Here is an 18,324-nt window from a genome sequence, read left to right on the forward strand (position 1 = left end):
GACATTGAGCAAATGGCTGTCCTCCTGTGACAACAGGTGTGGAATCAAGGCAAAGGCCATGGAGGCTTCCGTACTCAGACTTCTCAGTAATGGGTACCAGTGCTGTCGAGGCCAATCTGGAGCTATTAAAATCATCCTTGGCTTGTCCTGTCTGACCTTTAGAAGTACCTTTGGGAGGAGAGGCAGAGGTGGAAAGGCATACACATGAAGATTGCTCCAATTGAAAGAAAGAGCATCCACTTTCCAAGCTGTGGGATGAAACCTTTTGTGCAAAACTTTGGCAGCTGATGGTTTAGTGGAGAAGCTTAACAGATCTATGTCTGAGTTCCCCATGACACTGTCAATTTCTGAAATACATGAGGATCCAGTTTCCACTCGTGGGGATCCATAATTGCCTGCTCAACACATCTGCTAAGGAGTTCTGTGCTCCTGGCAGAAACCTGCCTGAAGATTGAGCTGTAAACTGAGAGCAGTCTCCCACAAAATCATTGCTTGCCTGCATAGAGGATAAGAATGCGTTCCCCTTGCTTGTTGATGTACCACATGACAGTTGTGTTGTCTGTTAGAATCAACACCTGCCCTGGAAGAAGTAAATCCTTGAAAGCTATTAATGCAAACTGGACTGCTAACATCTCCTTCAGGTTGATATGTAGATGTTGTAGTCTGGCAGGCCACTTGTCTTGTATCCACTTTCCATTTAGATGAGCTCCCAAGCTTTGTCTGAGGCATCTGTCGTTAAAATCTGACTCGCCTCTGGCCGGGTCACAGAGAGTCCCTTGTTTAGGTGACATTCCTGAGCCCACCACAAAAATTCCTTTTGAATGCAAGGTATTATTTGAATGACAGTGTCCAGATCCTGGCAGTGCTGTGTCCATACATTTTGAGATACCATTGCAGCTTCCTCATATGCAGTTTGGCATTGGGAAGCACCAGAATACAAGATGCCATGAACCCTAAGGCTTGAAGGACTGTCCTTGCAGTCAGCCCGGACTGATGAGATAGTTGATGGAAGTAAAGGGAAAGACTCTTGTTTGTCCGGGGTTAAAAGGCCATCTGGGATGCTGTATTCAGTCTTACACCCAGAAAGCACATGCCCTGAGAGGTACTAGACTGGACTTTATTTCGTTCACAGAATACCCCAGGCATCTTAGCACTGCTATCACATATTCCAAATGATGAAGAAGCTCTTCCTTCCTTGAGCCAGGCCAACATCAGGCAGTCGTCAAATAAGGATAGATCTGTATTCCTTTTAGCCTGAAGAAAGCTATCACTGGAGCCAGAACTTTCGTGAACACTCTGGGCGCAGTAGATAAGCCAAAGGGCAATGCAGAGAACTGATAGTGAGAAGTCCCAGCTCGTAAACGCAGATACTTCCTGCAACTTAGTCTGATAGGAACATGAAGGTAAGCCTCCTTGAGATCCAAAGTTACCATCCAATGATCTTTGCCCAGTAGAGGTAAAAGCTGCTGCAACGACAACATTTTGAACTTGGGAATGTCCAGATAAGTGTTGAGGATAGATAAATCCAAAATTGGTCTCCACGTGTTCCCCTTCTTTGGTACTAGGAACAGGCGAGAATAAAATCCTAGGCCCACTTGGCATAGGGACTGTATGGCCCTAGTTGAAGTAACAGAAATTTGCTTGTGAGCCTCTATTCTTTGTTGAGGAGGAACGTCTGGCATGCCTCTGAAAGGAGGCAAGGTATGGAAATAAAACCTGTAACCTTGGTGTACGATATCCAATACCCATCTGTCTTGGGTAATTAAACTCCAATTTTCTTTGAAAAGTGCCAACCTTCCTCCCAAAGGTGCTGCCAGGCGAGAAGGCTCTGGCAGCTGAAAAGGTAGGTCATTGGGTCTGTTTATTAAAGGACTGACCCCTGCCCTCACCTGAAGACTGTGCAGGAGAACTCCCTGTTCTAGGCCTGAAAGAGCCCTGAGCTCTGCCCCTACCATCGTCTAGATCTACCCCTAGACTGGGAATCATAAGAAGGATACGTCCACCCTTTAGCAGGCCAATTTCTACTAAACTTTGGAGGCTGAACCTGCAAAAATCTTTAACAGTCTGCATAGACTTAGCCTTGTCTTCCATTTTCTTTAAACTGCCTCAACAGGAGAACCAAACAACACATCAGATTGTAAAGGAGCATCTAAAATCCTTGTTTTAAAAACAAAAAGGTTCCCGATTCTTTTTTTAAAAACCCTTCCCAAAAAACCCCAGAAGCTTATCCATTAGTGGTCCAGAGTGTTGAAACCCAGTGACTCACCCCTAAGACAGATGCCTGTGGGATTCTTCCTACTTGCATCTCATCATCCAACAGTATATGCATGACTACAGCCCTTTAAGAGATGCAAAGCACTAAGCAAGAGAAGGAATAAAGGCCACACTGGAGACAGCTTTAGCGAGTGTCTAGTCTCAGAATTAGTCACCAGCTTCCTTCCCTCTGAAGCCAGCCTGGAATCATGTAAGGAATTATTCTACCAATATCTGCACTCACTCTCCAAACCAATTTTGTGCAGGAGATGACACTGGCCACCAGCTTCTCATGCCTTCTTTCAGGTGGCTGGCCTAAGCACTGTGGAAATTCATGTCAGGCTGATGCACACAGCAATGGAGGTGATGGAGTCAAGATGATAATCCTGATGGCTGCCTGGAGGAATGCCTCCTGAAAACAACTTCTTCTTGACAAATTACAAATGTGCTACTCCGTGAATGGAAGGAGTTATGATTGGCAAACAGCATGACAAAGAGAGAGAAATAAGAGAAAAATATATGCCTCCTCTTCCAACAGCAGCAAAAATACTGAAGGGTTATAGTCTTTAATGACTACATGCTGCTTTTACTACCTTGCACCTTTTGAATAGGATCTTGTAGTCTTGTCTTTGTAAAAAGATCAGTGGTGGTCTTTTTCTACATTTTATGAGTTAAAGAACTAATGTAACCACAGACTGAAGAATAACCCTCTTCTGTGAAGGAGATAACCTAATGCAGACATTTAGGAGGGACTAATTTGAAGAAGAGGACACCAACCTGCCAGCCACATTAGCCTGCCAGATCAACAGGGTGACATTATGTTTCATACAGATCATCCTTACAATGAGTTTCATTCCCCAACACAAAAGGGACTTTGTCTCTCTCAACTTCTTGTCAATTTTTTTCAGTAGGCACTATGCTGTTTAGCCATCTTAGAACTAGCTCATACTTTTTCTTATGTTTCTTAACTACACTAGACACTTCTTGTAATTTGTCTCAGTCTTACTTAACGTTTGTAATTTCTAAGCAAATCAGTCAGAACTTTACATCTCCTATTTTAAGCAGCTTTACTAAATCATTTGCAGTGTTCACAGTATTAGACTTGTGCAATGGTATGTGAGAAGACATATTTGCTGGCTAGCTCAGTGCTGGCAAGCATCTTGAAGCCAGAGTGAATTGGCAAATGCTTCATCTCCTGCGTCATCCTTCAAAAGATGGGTCTGGAACATATTATACAATGGCCTGCATAAAGGAGTGAATATGGATAACTCCCAAACCAAGCTTTCCAGGCTGTGTGGTTTTGATGGACAAGTCCCCTGGTACAACCCAGATAACCCAAATTTGATTAGTGTCTTGCACACTGGAAGAGCCAAGAGGCAAGGACTGAAATGAACAACAGGATTAGCTTTCCCATTGCAGGAGGAAGGAGTGGGGGTTCCCAGTCTTACCTTCATATGCACTGGCACACTGTATGCTTGAAAACTAAATGACCAGGGTTCACAAGTTTGGAACCCCAACACAGTAACAACAGTGCTTAGAAAGCATGTGTGTGAGTACTCTGTTATATGTTTTGGGAAGGGTACTGAATTCCCTGTGGTGATGCCCCACGAGGGAGGGGAGTTAGGAGTAATTACAGCAGTGGAAAACTACATCTGCAGCCTGTACTCAGACTAATGCAGGCTGCTAACTGGAGAGAGCAACTGCTGGGGCTAAAATATAAGGGTGCTTTGGGTCCTGGTTTGGGGGATATGCCAGATTCACTCTATTGGTGGGATGGACTTAATGTGGTAATGGCCAGGGCTGACAGATAAGGTTGTTGATAGGCTCCAAGTTGGGGGGGGGGGGTAGCTGGACACATTTTAGCAATGGAGAAGGGTGCTCATATCTGCAGCTGTGCAAATGGATGTGGGGGCCACAGGTAGAGGTACAAAGACATCTCATGGCTGCGTGGATACAGCCCCCTCCAGACAGCTCTCACTGATAGCCTAGGTGAAATTCTCAGGGAAATAAAAGAATGTGCACGCTTGAGCTAGGGATGCTTGAAGATCAGGCATGGGGCAAAAAGCATTTTAAAAACAAAAAAACTCCTAAGACAAGATAGAGGGTTGTCACTATAAGCAGAAAGCAGTGTAAGCATGTAAGCATGTAATAAGGAAATGACAGTATGGAGAGAATCTGTTGACAGTCAGGAGTAGCACAAACTACTTGAAGATTCTTTCACATTTCATTCTTTGACAAAAGACCCAGACCTGGGGACTTATCACTTGAGGTTGGATAAGTTAGACTTTTCAGATAATGTCTGCAGCAGGAAAATTGTCTCTGGTCCTATGATTTACTAGGCAAGACTCATCTTTACAACTGCTACAATCATGTTTACGTGATGTCTTTTTGTGGTGCTTTTCATTCTTTGTGAAAAAGACCCGCTCGATTTCTGCTGCTTATCAGAGGGTCCTACCACATCTCCCCCACTTTATGCTACTGTTTGGCTATGAAAGGAGTGGTTAGTCCGAGAAGGGCTGTTTCAAGGTCCTCAATGTAGGTCACAATGAAAAGCTTCAAGCAACCATGCACGACGTATCAAGGTCAGACAGTACTTTCTGCAGAATGGACATATCAAGCTGGCACTTGAGATAAAAAGGTACAATGTAAGGGTGCTGTGAAGACTAGACAACCACATAGCAGACCTGTTTTGGGGTCCAAAAAATTAATCAGAGGGACATAAGAGGGCTTCAAGAGAAAAAAAACACAGTAAAAACTAAACACTGCTCAAATAAGGATATACTGTATAGTATATCTCTGTTTAACTCACTGTGTCATGAGGGTACGTTCCCTGACAACAGATTAGCTGCAGCACATAGACTAAGGTAAAATAACCACATATAATTCTGCAACTGCAGAACTATCATGTTTTAGCCTACAGTTTTCCTAATATAAGAAACTAAAATATTTCTTAGCAAATTCTCCAGATATATCCTCTCATAATAAACTTACAATATGAATAATGTTGTATAAAGAAATACTATAAAAGCACTGCATATAAAATATATTTAGTAGCTGTGAAAATCAAAGCTTAAGCACAGATACTAATATTAGTAATCAAAGACTATTAAAACATCTTGCAGACTTGTAACAGCATGAGAAAGGTTGCATACCATGAGTTGCACATAGCTCATTCTTTCTGCAGGATTCTTCTTCAAACTAAAGAACAAAAAATAAATAAAAATAAACATTTGGATTTTACCTGCATAAACTGTTGTAAAGACCCCTCCCCCAACTGTGGTGACATAGTCCAGTGATTACCAAGGCTCTTCTAATGCCACTCTGTATGATACTTAAAATCTATCAGGAGTTGGTATACCTATTAGCCACTACAATACCAACTACAATTCAGTTCTTAACAAAGTAATAACTGATCAGGCAAAACGTATGTCCCACAAAATTGATTATATATACAAAAGTCAGTAAGATGCTTTCTCAAGTTCAGGGACACAATATAGGAGGCATGCAAGTAAGCTGGGATATATGAACATCCTACACATTTAAACTCAATTTAGTAAATTTCAAGAGGCTACAATTCAAAATGGAGAGAAGTCCAGAATGCATCTACAAGCTGGAATTCCATAAGCTAGTGTCAAAACAGTAAAACACAAAACAAAACAAAAAAACAGTAGGATGCAACAGAAAAGGGAGTAAAGCCTTAACCTGAAAATGCATTTACTGGAGGCTCTCCTCACACTGAAAGATGTTGATGTCTGTACAGTCACAGAAACTTGGCTCAGGGTTGCAAAGTGCACCCCTGCTTTATCAGGCTATACCTCATTCCAAATTCTGATCTCAAAATGAGGTTGGGAAGACTAAGGGTGGAGGAGTTTCTACCTTCATTAAGGACAGGCACACCTCCAGACTGGATTGCCAGCATGATGCACTGGAATTACTCCAGGTGCAACTGACAATTGGGCAAGGCACTCATCCAAGTTACAGCCAGCTATAGACCCCTCTTCCATGACTCAGGACACCCATTCCTCCTACCTAAACCTGCCTGACACCATCAAGTACCTCCTAACACCCTGATCCTTGGTGACTTCAACTACCCCCACCATAGACTGGGTGAACTACTTCTGCACTAATGCACTCGCCCAATGATTCCTTGACTTCATCAATTCTAACGCACTACAATTGCTTGTCTCATCTCCCGCAAGGGGAGATGAAATTCTGGACTTGGTTCTCACCAACATGGGCAACCGAAGACAGAGTGGGGAGTGGTAAGATAAGGCCAGAACCTGCCAAAGTGGAAGCCATTCAGGCATGGCCTGCACCTGTTACCAAAAAGCAGGTGAGGGCATTTTTAGGGACAGCAGGGTACTTCAGAAAGTTCATCCTCAGTTATAGTACCATAGCTGCTCCCCTCACAGACCTGACAAGGAAGAACAGGCCAGATAAGGTAGTGTGGACCCCAGCATGTGAGCAGGCATTCCAGAAGCTTAAAGAAGCTTTGGGAGGACCCCCTGTGTTAGCCAGTCCAGATTACAGCAAATAATTTGTTGTGCAGGTGGATGCTTCTAACCAGGGGGTGGGGGCTGTACTTAGCCAGATTTCTTCAGAGGGGGAAGAGCACCCAGTGGTTTATCTCAGCTGTAGGCTCCAACCCAGGGAGGAATGCTACGCAGCTGTAGAAACTGAATGTCTAGCCATAGTATGGGCAATGCAGAAACTTCAGCCTATGGAAGGAAATTCACTGCTATGACAAATCACAACCCCCTAACATGGTTGAACAGAGCCAGCCAGCAAAATACCAAGTTGCCAAGATGGAGCCCAGGGTTGCAAGCATATATGTCCGTGCAGCACTGCAGTGGGATTAGCAATGCCAATGCAGATGGGCTCTCAAGACAGGTAAACAGGGTAAGGTATACTCAGATAGACCTAACTCCCTCAAGCAGCATTTCTCAAGGGTCACTTGAAAAACTAGCTTGAGTTCTTCTGGGGGGGGGGACATGTGAAGATAGATGAAGGCTGCCAGCCTAGCCAGACAGAATTTTGGAGATAATACTGTCATCTGTAAATATTAATGTAAACCACAGGCTTTTCTTAAATGGTAAAAATAGTGTTACATGTGGAACTGGAAAAAATGTAACAATGCACTCTACTGGCCACGTAAAGCATGTTGTGACCCTTTGATGTTAAAAATCAGAGTCAGGCGAGACATGCTGCCTATTGTTTTAAGACCAGAGTTAATGGCCATAATTTGCATGCATAAATGTCCTTCATTGCTCTGGTTTCTGCCCAGAGGTGAAGAATATAAATGTAGTTTCTGTTAGCCTGGGAACCCAAATTTGCATGCATAAATGTCCTTCATTGCTCTGGTTTCTGCCCAGAGGTGAAGAATGTAAATGTAGTTTCTGTTAGCCTGGGAACCCAGGGAAGTGTGAAGAATGATGTAATGTGAACCAGGAATGTGATTTTAAAAACAAAGAGAATCAGAGAGCATTAAGCATTTTTGTCTTGACCATCCAACTCACCAGCACTGTCTTGCTCTATATGTAAGTTTATCTTAGATTTGTGTTTTCTCTTAGAAATAACTAGAAAGATTAGACTGTTTTTCTGTGATGTCAGAATTGTACTACTGAATTATTTTAAGTATTTATCTGTGATCTCTGAACTCTTGACTAGCACTGTGTAGTAAAAAGTATTGTCTTGTGTTTTGACTATTTGTTATTAAATATTTTTAAACCCTTTCCAACTGTGGCTGTTTTTGTAGAGATAATTTAAGCTCTTTAGAGTACTTGCATGCCTTTGGTAAAATTGTACAAAGCCACTCCAATAGCTTTAGCCCTGGGCTGTACTACCAATTGCATAATAATATTGCACAGTAATAACTGGACACCCTTTTAAGGGCCTAGCTGATAAATATTAGTGGGTGGTGGCAGCTGGTACTACCGTATAGTCTGGGGAAAAAGGGGCAAAGCTGGAGAACCTGTGCCAGCCTTCCCCAGGAGTGTCTGTGTGGTTGTATAAACTCTTCTCAAAGTGTGTGTGTGTGTGTGTGTGTGTGTGTGTGTGTGTGTGCGCGCGTCAGCTACTTGGGCAGGGACACGAAGCACTGGTTGGATAAAGAGGGTGCTGGAGGTTTTTGCTTGCCCACTAGACTGAGATCTGGACCCTATAGCTGTGCCAATGGTGAATCTTATTGGGGACCTGGACAGCAAGGGAGCAACCAGCCCCGGACTGTGATTTATGTGTGTTCTTAAGGGAAATTACACTTTATTGTGTGCATTTGTTATCCTTTTCTCCTATATGAGACGCCCCTCACTGGTGTTAGTGGTGAGGATTGAGGCTCCTTGACTGCTGGGCCAGGGCACGGGTGTCACAAACTCCAAAGCCAATTATAAACTAGCCTCTGAAACAAGGAAAACTACAAAACCTCTTCAGTTACGTCACGAACCTCCATGGCAAAGTCCATGTTTGTTCTGAATTAGTACTCAACAGCACCTCTTAGACTAATCCTGCTGACTTAACCAACCTGCTAGCAGACACGGGGGATGAAGTTTGCAATGAACCTATCCCCCCCCCCCCAAAGGCCCATTTGACATCCCTGATACTTGTCTCGCACCTCACATCTCTGTAGATCAAGTGTTAAAGGCCCTATATCCAAGGCAAAGAAGGCAGCTTCCATGGGACCTGATAGTATCCCAGGCTGTCTTCTGCACTATCTCCATCAAGAACTAGCTTCGCCATTAAGCACCCTATTCAACCACTGCTTAAGTACAGGCTTCATTCTAGCAGAGTGGAGAACTGCCACTGACATCCCCTTACACAAAGATGGTGCCACTACTAACCCTGGAAACTCTCGCCACATTAGCGTGACAAGTCTGATCTGTAAAGCCATGGAAGGTATTATTATGGATCTCAAACAAGGACATAGGCAATCTCCAAGCACTTGACCCCACACAGCTCAGATTCACCAAGGGCAGATCTTGCCTGCTGAACCTGTTTGACCTCTGAGACCATCACCAAGGCCCTGGATGAGGGAAAGTCAGTACATACAACTTACCTTGACTTGGCCAAGGCCTTTAACACAATCCCCCATTCAGGCGTCATAGAAAAGCAACACAACTTGGCATAAATCCCTATCTCATCAGGTGGGTGGGCCACCTGGCTCACTGATGGGATCCACAAGGGCAGAATAGACATCTGCACCTCACCAGCAAACCTGTCACTAGTGGTGTCCGCAGGGATCCATCCTGGGACCCGCTGTTTGGCATCAACTTCTCAGAAGTCCAGGCAAAGACAAAAGGCCTGTGGCTAACCAGGTTTGCGGATGACTGTAACTTGAGTGTGGTCATTGACTCCCCAGATGATGTTAACATACTGCAAGAGGGTCTCATAGCAACAAATGACTGGTGCCAAAGTCATGGCCTTAAGTTAAACACAAAAAAAAAGTGTATTATCATACCATTCGGCAAACTCATGGCCCCTACTAATTACTACATCAATGGCAACCCCTTAAGCACACAACCTGTGGTGAGAGACTTGGGTACTCAGGTTGACAATCTCACATTTGACCATCGTGTAGCGGCAACGGTCAGAAAAGCCTTTTACTTGGTTCATCTCATAAGTAAAGGGACTGCATACAGAAAAAGGAGATTATTACTCCTTTGTACTCCTCCATCATTAGGCCAATAATTGAGTATAATTGCCCCTTTTGAAACGTACCTCTCCAAAGGCCACAGAAATACCTCATACAGACAATCCATGGCCTCCAACACCTATCATATGCGGACAGGCTCAAATCACCATCACTCTCTGTATCGCACAGATTGCTCAGAGGTGATCTGTGTCTCACCTACAAGGTAATATCAGACCCTGCTCTACTAGAGATGCTCCATATCCGTAAGTCTAACTCCTCATTCACTACACGCTTGAAAGGCTTAAATCCACTATGCGACATCAACAAAACCTGCTGGAAAGACAGGTTTGTCTCCCAGAGGCTGCCCTGTCTCTGGAATAGACTTCCATTACATGTCAAATAGTGTACCTTGCTGACCCTCTTCAAATGCAACTTTGATGAGTGGCTAGGAAACAACAAATTTGCCCCAGGGGTTCCACCTGTGTCCCTCACTGACAGAGGTGACAGGTGCTGACTGAAGTTTCTGTTTGGGGGATAAACTAATGGCTAGGCTTGTAAGGGCCCCAAGGCCATTAGCCTAGTAACCTCCTATGATCCTACAGTATGTAGCAAAGAATGTGAGAAAGACCAGCAAGATCCAGAATCCCACCATTCTTCCAGGCTCCATTTGGAGAGCCCCAACACACAGACAAATCAGGGAAAAACATGATCAGCAGGTTTGCTATAGAGAAAAAGATGCCTGAGGAAGTACAAATGAGTGAGGCACACACCTTAACAGTTAAAACTTCCAGACAAAATTATTTCAGTAGCAAAATAACTTACAAGTTATTATCCACTCAGTCTCTACCATCAGTATAAAATGAGGCTGCATTACCTACTGTGTCTGCATGGGTCTTTGATTTCAATGGTGTAATCAGCAATCGCACACTTCATGTTTTGCAAACCAGTCTGGCTTGTACCCAGATCACTTCTAGTCAGCCTTTAGCATTCAGTCTTGAAGCACAACACTACAGAAATTTTCTGCCAAATGCAAACTGTGGAACAAGGATTATTATCCTTTTTTTTTTTTTTTTTTCTTAAATTTTTACTTCATTTATTTTCTAACCAGGTAAACCCACTAAGCACAAACCACTTTTTAAGGGTGACCTGTGAGCACTGGTTAAGTGGCAAGCTCTCAGTCACAAAACTAGAAAATGGAAACTAAATGGATCACACCTTGCACTACAGGATGAAGTTTATTAGCAGCTCAAAACCTTTTTTCCTCTGACTAAACTGTTAGTTGTATTAGGGTTAACTTTGCAAACTCAAATCTAATAAAACATACAGACTGTTGCATAACCAGTTGTCTGACTGCTGCAACACTGAACTCTTGTCAAACAGCTAATGTTAAGTTAATGCCTTACACAACTACAAAATCTTACTTCATCCACCCAAAAGTGGAATCTTAAACCACTACAGCAGTCGAATAACTTGTTACAAAATAAAGACGGTGGAAAGATGACAAAGCAGTCTGATTAGAACAGTCATTCATTCTCTGATCACCAATTTAATCTAACTCAAAATCATGGGGAAGCAAGAGCTTATACTGCCTTATGTGGGTCTACGGCAATGAAACTAATCCTGGATAGGGGCACCATCCCACTGGACAATTTGTAATCCGCACACGCATGCCAGTTCTGGATGGTTCTAATTCATCTACCAAGCATCCTCAGAATGTGGAAAGAAACTGAAATACCCAGTTTAAATCAAGCTGGACAGAGGGAAAATTAGCAGATTCCAATCAGAAATTACCCCAGTCGAGAACTGAACTGAAGAACCAAGTGTTGTGAGGCAGCAACTCTGATTGCTGCACCACTCTGTCACTTTCTGTGTTAACCATTTAAGAGGACTAGTCCTCCTCAACTGGAATAAAACCCAAGCAGACATATGGAGAAAATGCAAACTCCATATAGATATCAACCAGAGACCAGGACTGAACCCTGGGGCCTTGAAGCTGTGAGGCAGAGCTCTTACCACCAAGTTTGACCACTAGCTGCTGAAAAATAAAGTAGGTCCATTTACAAATAAAACTTTATGAAGTTGAAATGTTGTATTTCTTGCACATTAAAGTTTAACTTACATTCTCCTCGCAGAATACGAAGAAGCATTTTTTATGCCTCTACTATATTAAAGGACAGATATTATTGGACACCATTCATAAGGGTTGGCTACAATCTGCTCACCAGTCCACATGATGTCCAAGGCAGGCAAGATACTTCCAGCAGCTTCTGGATGAAGAAAACACCATAGAAGCTGTACTGTCCCATGCCCAGCCCATGATGAAAGAGGAAGAGCTCATCCTAGAAGAAGCAAGAAGAATACCAAGAAAAATAAAGTCAGGGAAAGCAGCATGGCGAGACAAAGTTATGGAAGACATGATCGAGTTGTTCCTTGAGTTATGAAAGAAATGGCTCCTGAGAGTAGTCTCAGTATGGAAAGAGGGAGGGAAAGGAGTATCCCAGATGACAAGAGTAAACACTCTAGTACCAGTGTACAACAGAGAGGACACTCAAGCAGTTTTGACAGGAGTGTGATATCTCTGTACTGCGTATGGTTATGAATGTGTTAGAGAACGTAGCTGATAAATATGCAGAGCAGCACAAAGAAAGATGGCATTGTGGAATCTGACCAGGATGCAGTACAACTGACCTGATGTTTGCAGTGAGAGACAGTGGAAAAGAAACTGAAAATAAGGAAGGAGTTCAAATAGGCATTCCTAGATTTGGAGAAAGCATATGACAAGGTCCCAAGAAAGCTAATTTGAGCAGTCCTACGAAGTTGTGAAGTCTTGGAAACACTTGGTAGAATTAGTGCAGGCTAGGTACAAGAATCAGATGAACTTCCAAAGGAGTTCCCAGTGGGAGTTGGTCTGCATTAGTGTTCAGGTTTGAGCCCATTGATGGTCATACTGGTAATGGACTACATTAGCAAACAGATCACAGACATCATCAAAAAAAGCTGCTGTATGCAATAGATGTGGCAGTATAAGCAGACTTGGAATAGGAACTTCGACAACTGACAGGGGACTGGAATGCAAAACTGAAAGCATATAGGATGAAACTCGGTACAGATGACTGCTGTCATGGCAACAAATGTAGGAGAATTGGGAGAAACTGAAAACCAAGGTAAAAAAGAAAATAGTGGAAGAGGTTAACAACTTTAAGTACCTAGGAAGGGTGGTTGAGAAGATGGGAAGTCTGAATAAGGAGTTCAAAGCTAGAATCAAAGGTGCTGCAGCAAATGGTACAGAGTGCCAAGGGTACTGAGTGACAGAAGAATGTCTACAAAGCTGAAAAGGAAAGTGTACAAAACAGTGGTGTGACCAGTGATTCCGTATGGCACCGAAACCTGGGCAAGTAAGGCAGAGAGGATGAGGAAGCTTGAGGTCATGGAGACCAAGTGTCTGAAATGGGTGGTAAGATACACACCATACGATAAAGAAATGATGTCAGAGCAGATGCCGCAGTAGGCCAAAATGCAGAGGCTAAACAGAACAGATTACAGTGGTTTGGTCACATTTGCAGGAAAGTAGAAGACAATTTAATGAAGTTGAGAGAGAGGATGTTTAGCCCAGTGGAAATGGTGGAATCAAAGAGTACTTGTATGACCCAGTCATGCAAGTATTTCTGGAATCATCACAGGGTTATATCAAAGTCTGAGAGATAAGAGTTGCAGAAGCTTGTCAAATGAGAACAAACGGAAGGCTGTGCCTAAATCTGTGAATACTGCTCTTATATGACCTCTTAATTCTATATTCTTGTATTTGGTATATATGGAGGTTAAGTGTAGATCAGTGTGCGACATACCTTTAAGAAGCTTTCCAGTGAGTTAGCACATGCATATAAGTACCAAGCACGTGCAAGTAAGAGTGCCATTTTGAGTGAGCAGCCAGAGTGTGAGCATGCATGTATTTAGTCAGTTAGATAGTTCATTTAAGTTTAATGTTCCTGCAATCCATCCTGATGTATTTGTATGCAATCAACTACTTAAACACCCAAGCCTCAACATCTTCTTAAAGCACATAAGATCAGTAACATGGTGTCAGAATGGGATCCAGAGTTATAGCCACGAGGCAACCGGTTAAACTTGGAGGAATATACAGGAGTTGACCATCCCTATTGTTCAAACGACTCACAAAACAGGTCAGAAACAAATTCCAGGTACAAAAACTTGCTTAAATGATTTTTTTTGCTATAAATATAAAATGAAGCACTCAGAACGCTCAAAACAAATTTCTTATTAAATGAAATGTCCAATACTGTGACATACTGATATACATATTCAAAATAATTATGAAAATGTTTGAATCAATATCCAGATCGCATAGCGTTCAAAAAAGGTAAAACGACCATATGTTTTCACTAAGTGCTACTTTTTTGTACCGACTAAAGCTATTCAAAATACCCCAAGTGTGCAAAGTCTTTGCAAGTGTGTGCAGCATTACAGTGCAGTTATTTAAAAGAATATTTTGCAAAGTACAGTTATTTCAAAGCATATTTCATAAAGTACTTCAGAGAGCTTATTGTGCATTTAATTATTACAAGTACCTGGTGTGTGTGACTGTTCGTACTTTGACAACAATACTGCGGAAAATTGGAGTGTGTTTGAGCAGAAATATGATATTTTCATCCAGGCTGCTTTTTCTGACAGATGCACGTAACAAAGGCATTTATTCTGCTTAATTTAGCTGGTTCATGGGCCACTGAAATGAGTGTTCATTTGTGTATGCACCTGCTGTGTTTGCAGGGGAGGAAGAAGACTGACATATATTGGTACCAGCTGAAACAAAGGAAGACTCCAAGTGCTTACAACAAATTTAGAGAAATGTGTACCCCCCCCCCCCAATGAATATTACAATGAAAAGGCACTTATTTTATACAAGGGATCAAAAGCCTGATGAAACTTTTGCAGCACATATAACTGACTTGAGAAATAAAGCTAAAACTTGCAAATTTGTTGATTTGAGAGATGAGTTGATAAAGGACAGCCTTGTGTGTGGTATTAATAATGACACAGTGAGAAAGATTTTGCTTTGAGAAAGTGATTTAACGTTGAATAAGGCCATTGAGATTTGTCAGATATACGAGATTACAGAAAAGCACAAAAGTATGCTTACAAATCAGGAAGGCACAGTGATAAACGTCATACAGATAGTATGCAGCACGTGGTTAAAAGAAACAGGCCCAAGCAGGTCCTGTAACAGTCCCTGGGAAACCGTCTTTCCAGCAAATTCCAGAATATGCTCAGTGAAGCATAAGGGTGAGTCAGCAAAGTCAAAACATGTACCCCCACCTAGCTTCACAGTCAACTATCGTAATTGTGGCGGAAGTCACGAACCTAAAAGAGAAAAATGGCTAGCTTTTGGTCAGCAGTGTCATTCTTGCAATAAGTGGAATTATTTCAAAAGTTTTGTAAATCAAACATGGCACATTGTTTTATTAAAAGAGGGCATTCCAAGAGGGAAGTTGATCAGTTAGAAAGCTGCAAACCTACTTTTTGTTTTGATGGTGTGCCTGTGCTTGGTGAATCAGTCAATGCAGTAGATCTGCTGGCAAAGAATGAGATCCTTTGCACTGTTTGGATTAATGGGAGTCCGTAGAGCTCAAAGTAGATACAGGCTCAAAGTGCAGTCAGCATTAAACATTTGCCAGAGTAAAAGCTGCAGAAGAACTTGATTTGGCAAAGTGTGCAAAACTTGTTGCTTATGGTGGTGACGAGATTCAGATGTCTCAGTACTGCTTTCATGTTATTCTGCTGGGAACAGCTGTGACTTGCAATTTTTCATAGTCAAGAGACACGTGCAGTCAATACTAGGCCTCAGAGACAGTCTGAAAATGGGACTGCTTTCACTTAATAAAGAAGTCCACCATGCAAGTCTGAATGACAACAGAAAAAAAACAGTTTGGGCGAAATTTGTGCTGAGTATGCAAATATTTTTGCAGACAAACTAGGCAAACTACCATTTGTGTTACTCTATGAAGTTAGACCCAGAGGTCAGCCCAGTTATCAGACCAGCATGGAAAGTTCTAGTAGCTATGCAGAGCAGAGTCAAAGCCGAGGTAGATAAAATGGTGCAACTAGGAGTAGTTTTGTCTAGTAGAACCACCTACTGAATGGGTATCCTCCATAGTGGTAGCTTATAAGAAAAACTCACATGATATCAGAATATGTACTGATCCAAGAGATCTGACCAAAGCATAAAAATGGCCTCATCATCCAATGTGCACAGTTGAAAAGGTTGCTGCCCTCATGCCAAACGACACTTTTTTCCATCTTAGATGCATATAGTTCATTTTGGCAAACTTTGCTTGACTGGAAACCTTCATTGCTAATCACATTTGGTACGCCATTTGGAAAAAACAGACTTCTGAAAATGCCATTTGTAATAAATTCTGCCAGTGAAGTCTTCCAGCGTGCGATGGAGCAAATTTTTCTGGCTAACTGTGTGCTATTATAGTAGATGATAGTCTAGTAGGAGGCAATGCTGAAGTCAAACATGACAGAAACCTCAAGAAAGTTCTGGAAAGAGCACGTCAAGTGAATCTTAAGCTTAGTCCTCAGAAGTGCAAGTTCAGGCTATGAGAAGTTACTTATGTTGATCACTTGTTTACCAGTACAGGCTTACGACCAGATCCTTCAAAGCAAAAATCAGTTCTTGAGATGCCAGCTCCGGACAATGTCCAAGCCTTACATTTTCTTGGCATGGTCAACTATCCACGCAAGTTCATTCTAGATAAAAGTCAACTTTCAGCACCGTTCAGAGAGCTGACATGAAAAGATGTAATTTGGTCATGGTCAGAACAGCACCAAAGACTATTTGATGTCCTGAAACAGAAAAATGTTAACCCACTAACTCTCAGTTAACTATGATGTTCACAAATGAGAAGTTATGTACCTACCATAACGTTCCATGTTAGTTGTCTTCTCTCGCCTTCTTTCTTGCTTGATGGGTTCGGAGCCGATCCTCGGCTTTGACTCGGCACTTGCTAAGCTCGAGAGTCACTTTTACCAGCTTGAGGCAGCCCCATATCCCATGATGCAAGGTGGTAAGTACCCAGATCTCGTTTGTACCTATAGGGAAAAACACCTAGCACAAAAAACTTTCCACTGAGGAAAGAAGCAATTAGCCTAAAGGAAGGGCTGTAATGGGAACCAGGTAACTAACTGGTGCCTATAGAAGTAATCTTTCAAACAAGGGAGATCAAGGTCTGTCCAGGCAAGGGGGTAGGAGGAAGGGTCGCAAGAAAGAAGGCGAGAGAAGACAACTAACATGGAACGTTATGGTAGGTACATAACTTCTCAATGTTAAGTTGTCAATCTCGCCCTCATTCTTGCTTGATGGGACCGCGTCCCTAGCACCTCTATCCTGGGTGGCTCAATGGAACAGACTCTTGAGAACCGTAGAACCAAAACTGGCTCTATCCCTGGAGGCCAAATCCAATTTGTAATGAGAAACAAAGGTATGAGGAGTGGCTCAAGTGGCTGCTGCACAAATAGTGTCTAAAGGGAGTCTAGCCTGAAAGGCTGTAGAAGTGGCTAAACTTCCGGTGGAATGTGCTTTTGGTTTTGAGCACAGCTGTTTGCCCCTGAGTTGATAGATTTCGGAGATGGTGGAAGAAAGCCATCTAGATAAGGTCACTTTGGAAACAGGAAGGCCTTTCTTATTTACAGCATAAGAAAGAAAGAGCTGATCGGATTTCCTGAATTGTTTTGTTCTGTCCAAATAATATCTGAGTTGGCGGTGAACATCAAGATAATGTAATTTTTGTTCCGATCTGTTGGAGTAATTAGGGAAAAATACAGAGATCAATAGATTGGTTCAAATTAGTTTTCGAAGCCACCTTAGGCAAAAAGGATGGATTAGTTCTCAAGGATACCCTGTCCTTGTGGAATACCAAATAAGGGGGACGAACAGAGAGAGCATGAAGTTCTGACACTCTCCTGGCCGAGGTAATAGCGACAAGGAAGAGTGTTTTCCATGAAAGAAACTTCAGTGAACATGAAACAGCTGGCTCGAAGGGAGGAAGAATTAAGGATGTCAGCACTAGATTTAGGTCCCATTGAGGAGGAGGGCTCCTAATAGGAGGTTTAAGGAGAAAAATCCCTTTTAGAAAAGCTCTACAAAGCCTGTGGGACATAATGTTGTGATCTGCAAACCCGACATGAAAGTTCGAGATAGCAGCCAACTGAACTTTGACCATGGAAGATGAAGAGCCCGAGTGAAAGATTTCTGCTAAAAAATCCAAAACTGCATGAACAGGGGCAGTAAAGGGATCTATATTCTTTGATTTTGCCCAAAAAGAAAAGCGTTTCCACTTGCTGGTATAAATCCTTCTAGTAGAGGATTTAAGGGAAGCGACTATGATATCCCTAACCAGGTTAGAGATCATAGGAAGCCTGGCTAAGGA

At 42.4% G+C, this 18,324-nt stretch overlaps 1 protein-coding gene across 2 annotated transcripts in view; it reads right to left on the reverse strand.

Annotated features, from left to right (window-relative positions):
• The window catches only part of LOC122816534 (dual specificity mitogen-activated protein kinase kinase 3), a 982,929-nt gene that overhangs the window by 54,371 nt on the left and 910,234 nt on the right, over positions 1-18,324 (reverse strand). Inside the window, exon 7 of one of the 2 annotated variants that reach the window (XM_044089378.1) lies at positions 5,406-5,451. The exons of the other annotated variant lie outside the window; for it this stretch is intronic. Within the exon in view, the coding sequence (XP_043945313.1) occupies positions 5,406-5,451 (46 nt within the window). The remainder of the gene's footprint in view (positions 1-5,405; positions 5,452-18,324) is intronic. 2 annotated transcript variants of the gene reach the window in all.

Source organism: Protopterus annectens, chromosome 12.part0, assembly GCF_019279795.1.
Source record: "Protopterus annectens isolate FY-2018-M chromosome 12.part0, PAN1.0, whole genome shotgun sequence".
In the NCBI taxonomy this organism is placed as follows: Eukaryota; Metazoa; Chordata; order Ceratodontiformes; family Protopteridae; genus Protopterus; species Protopterus annectens.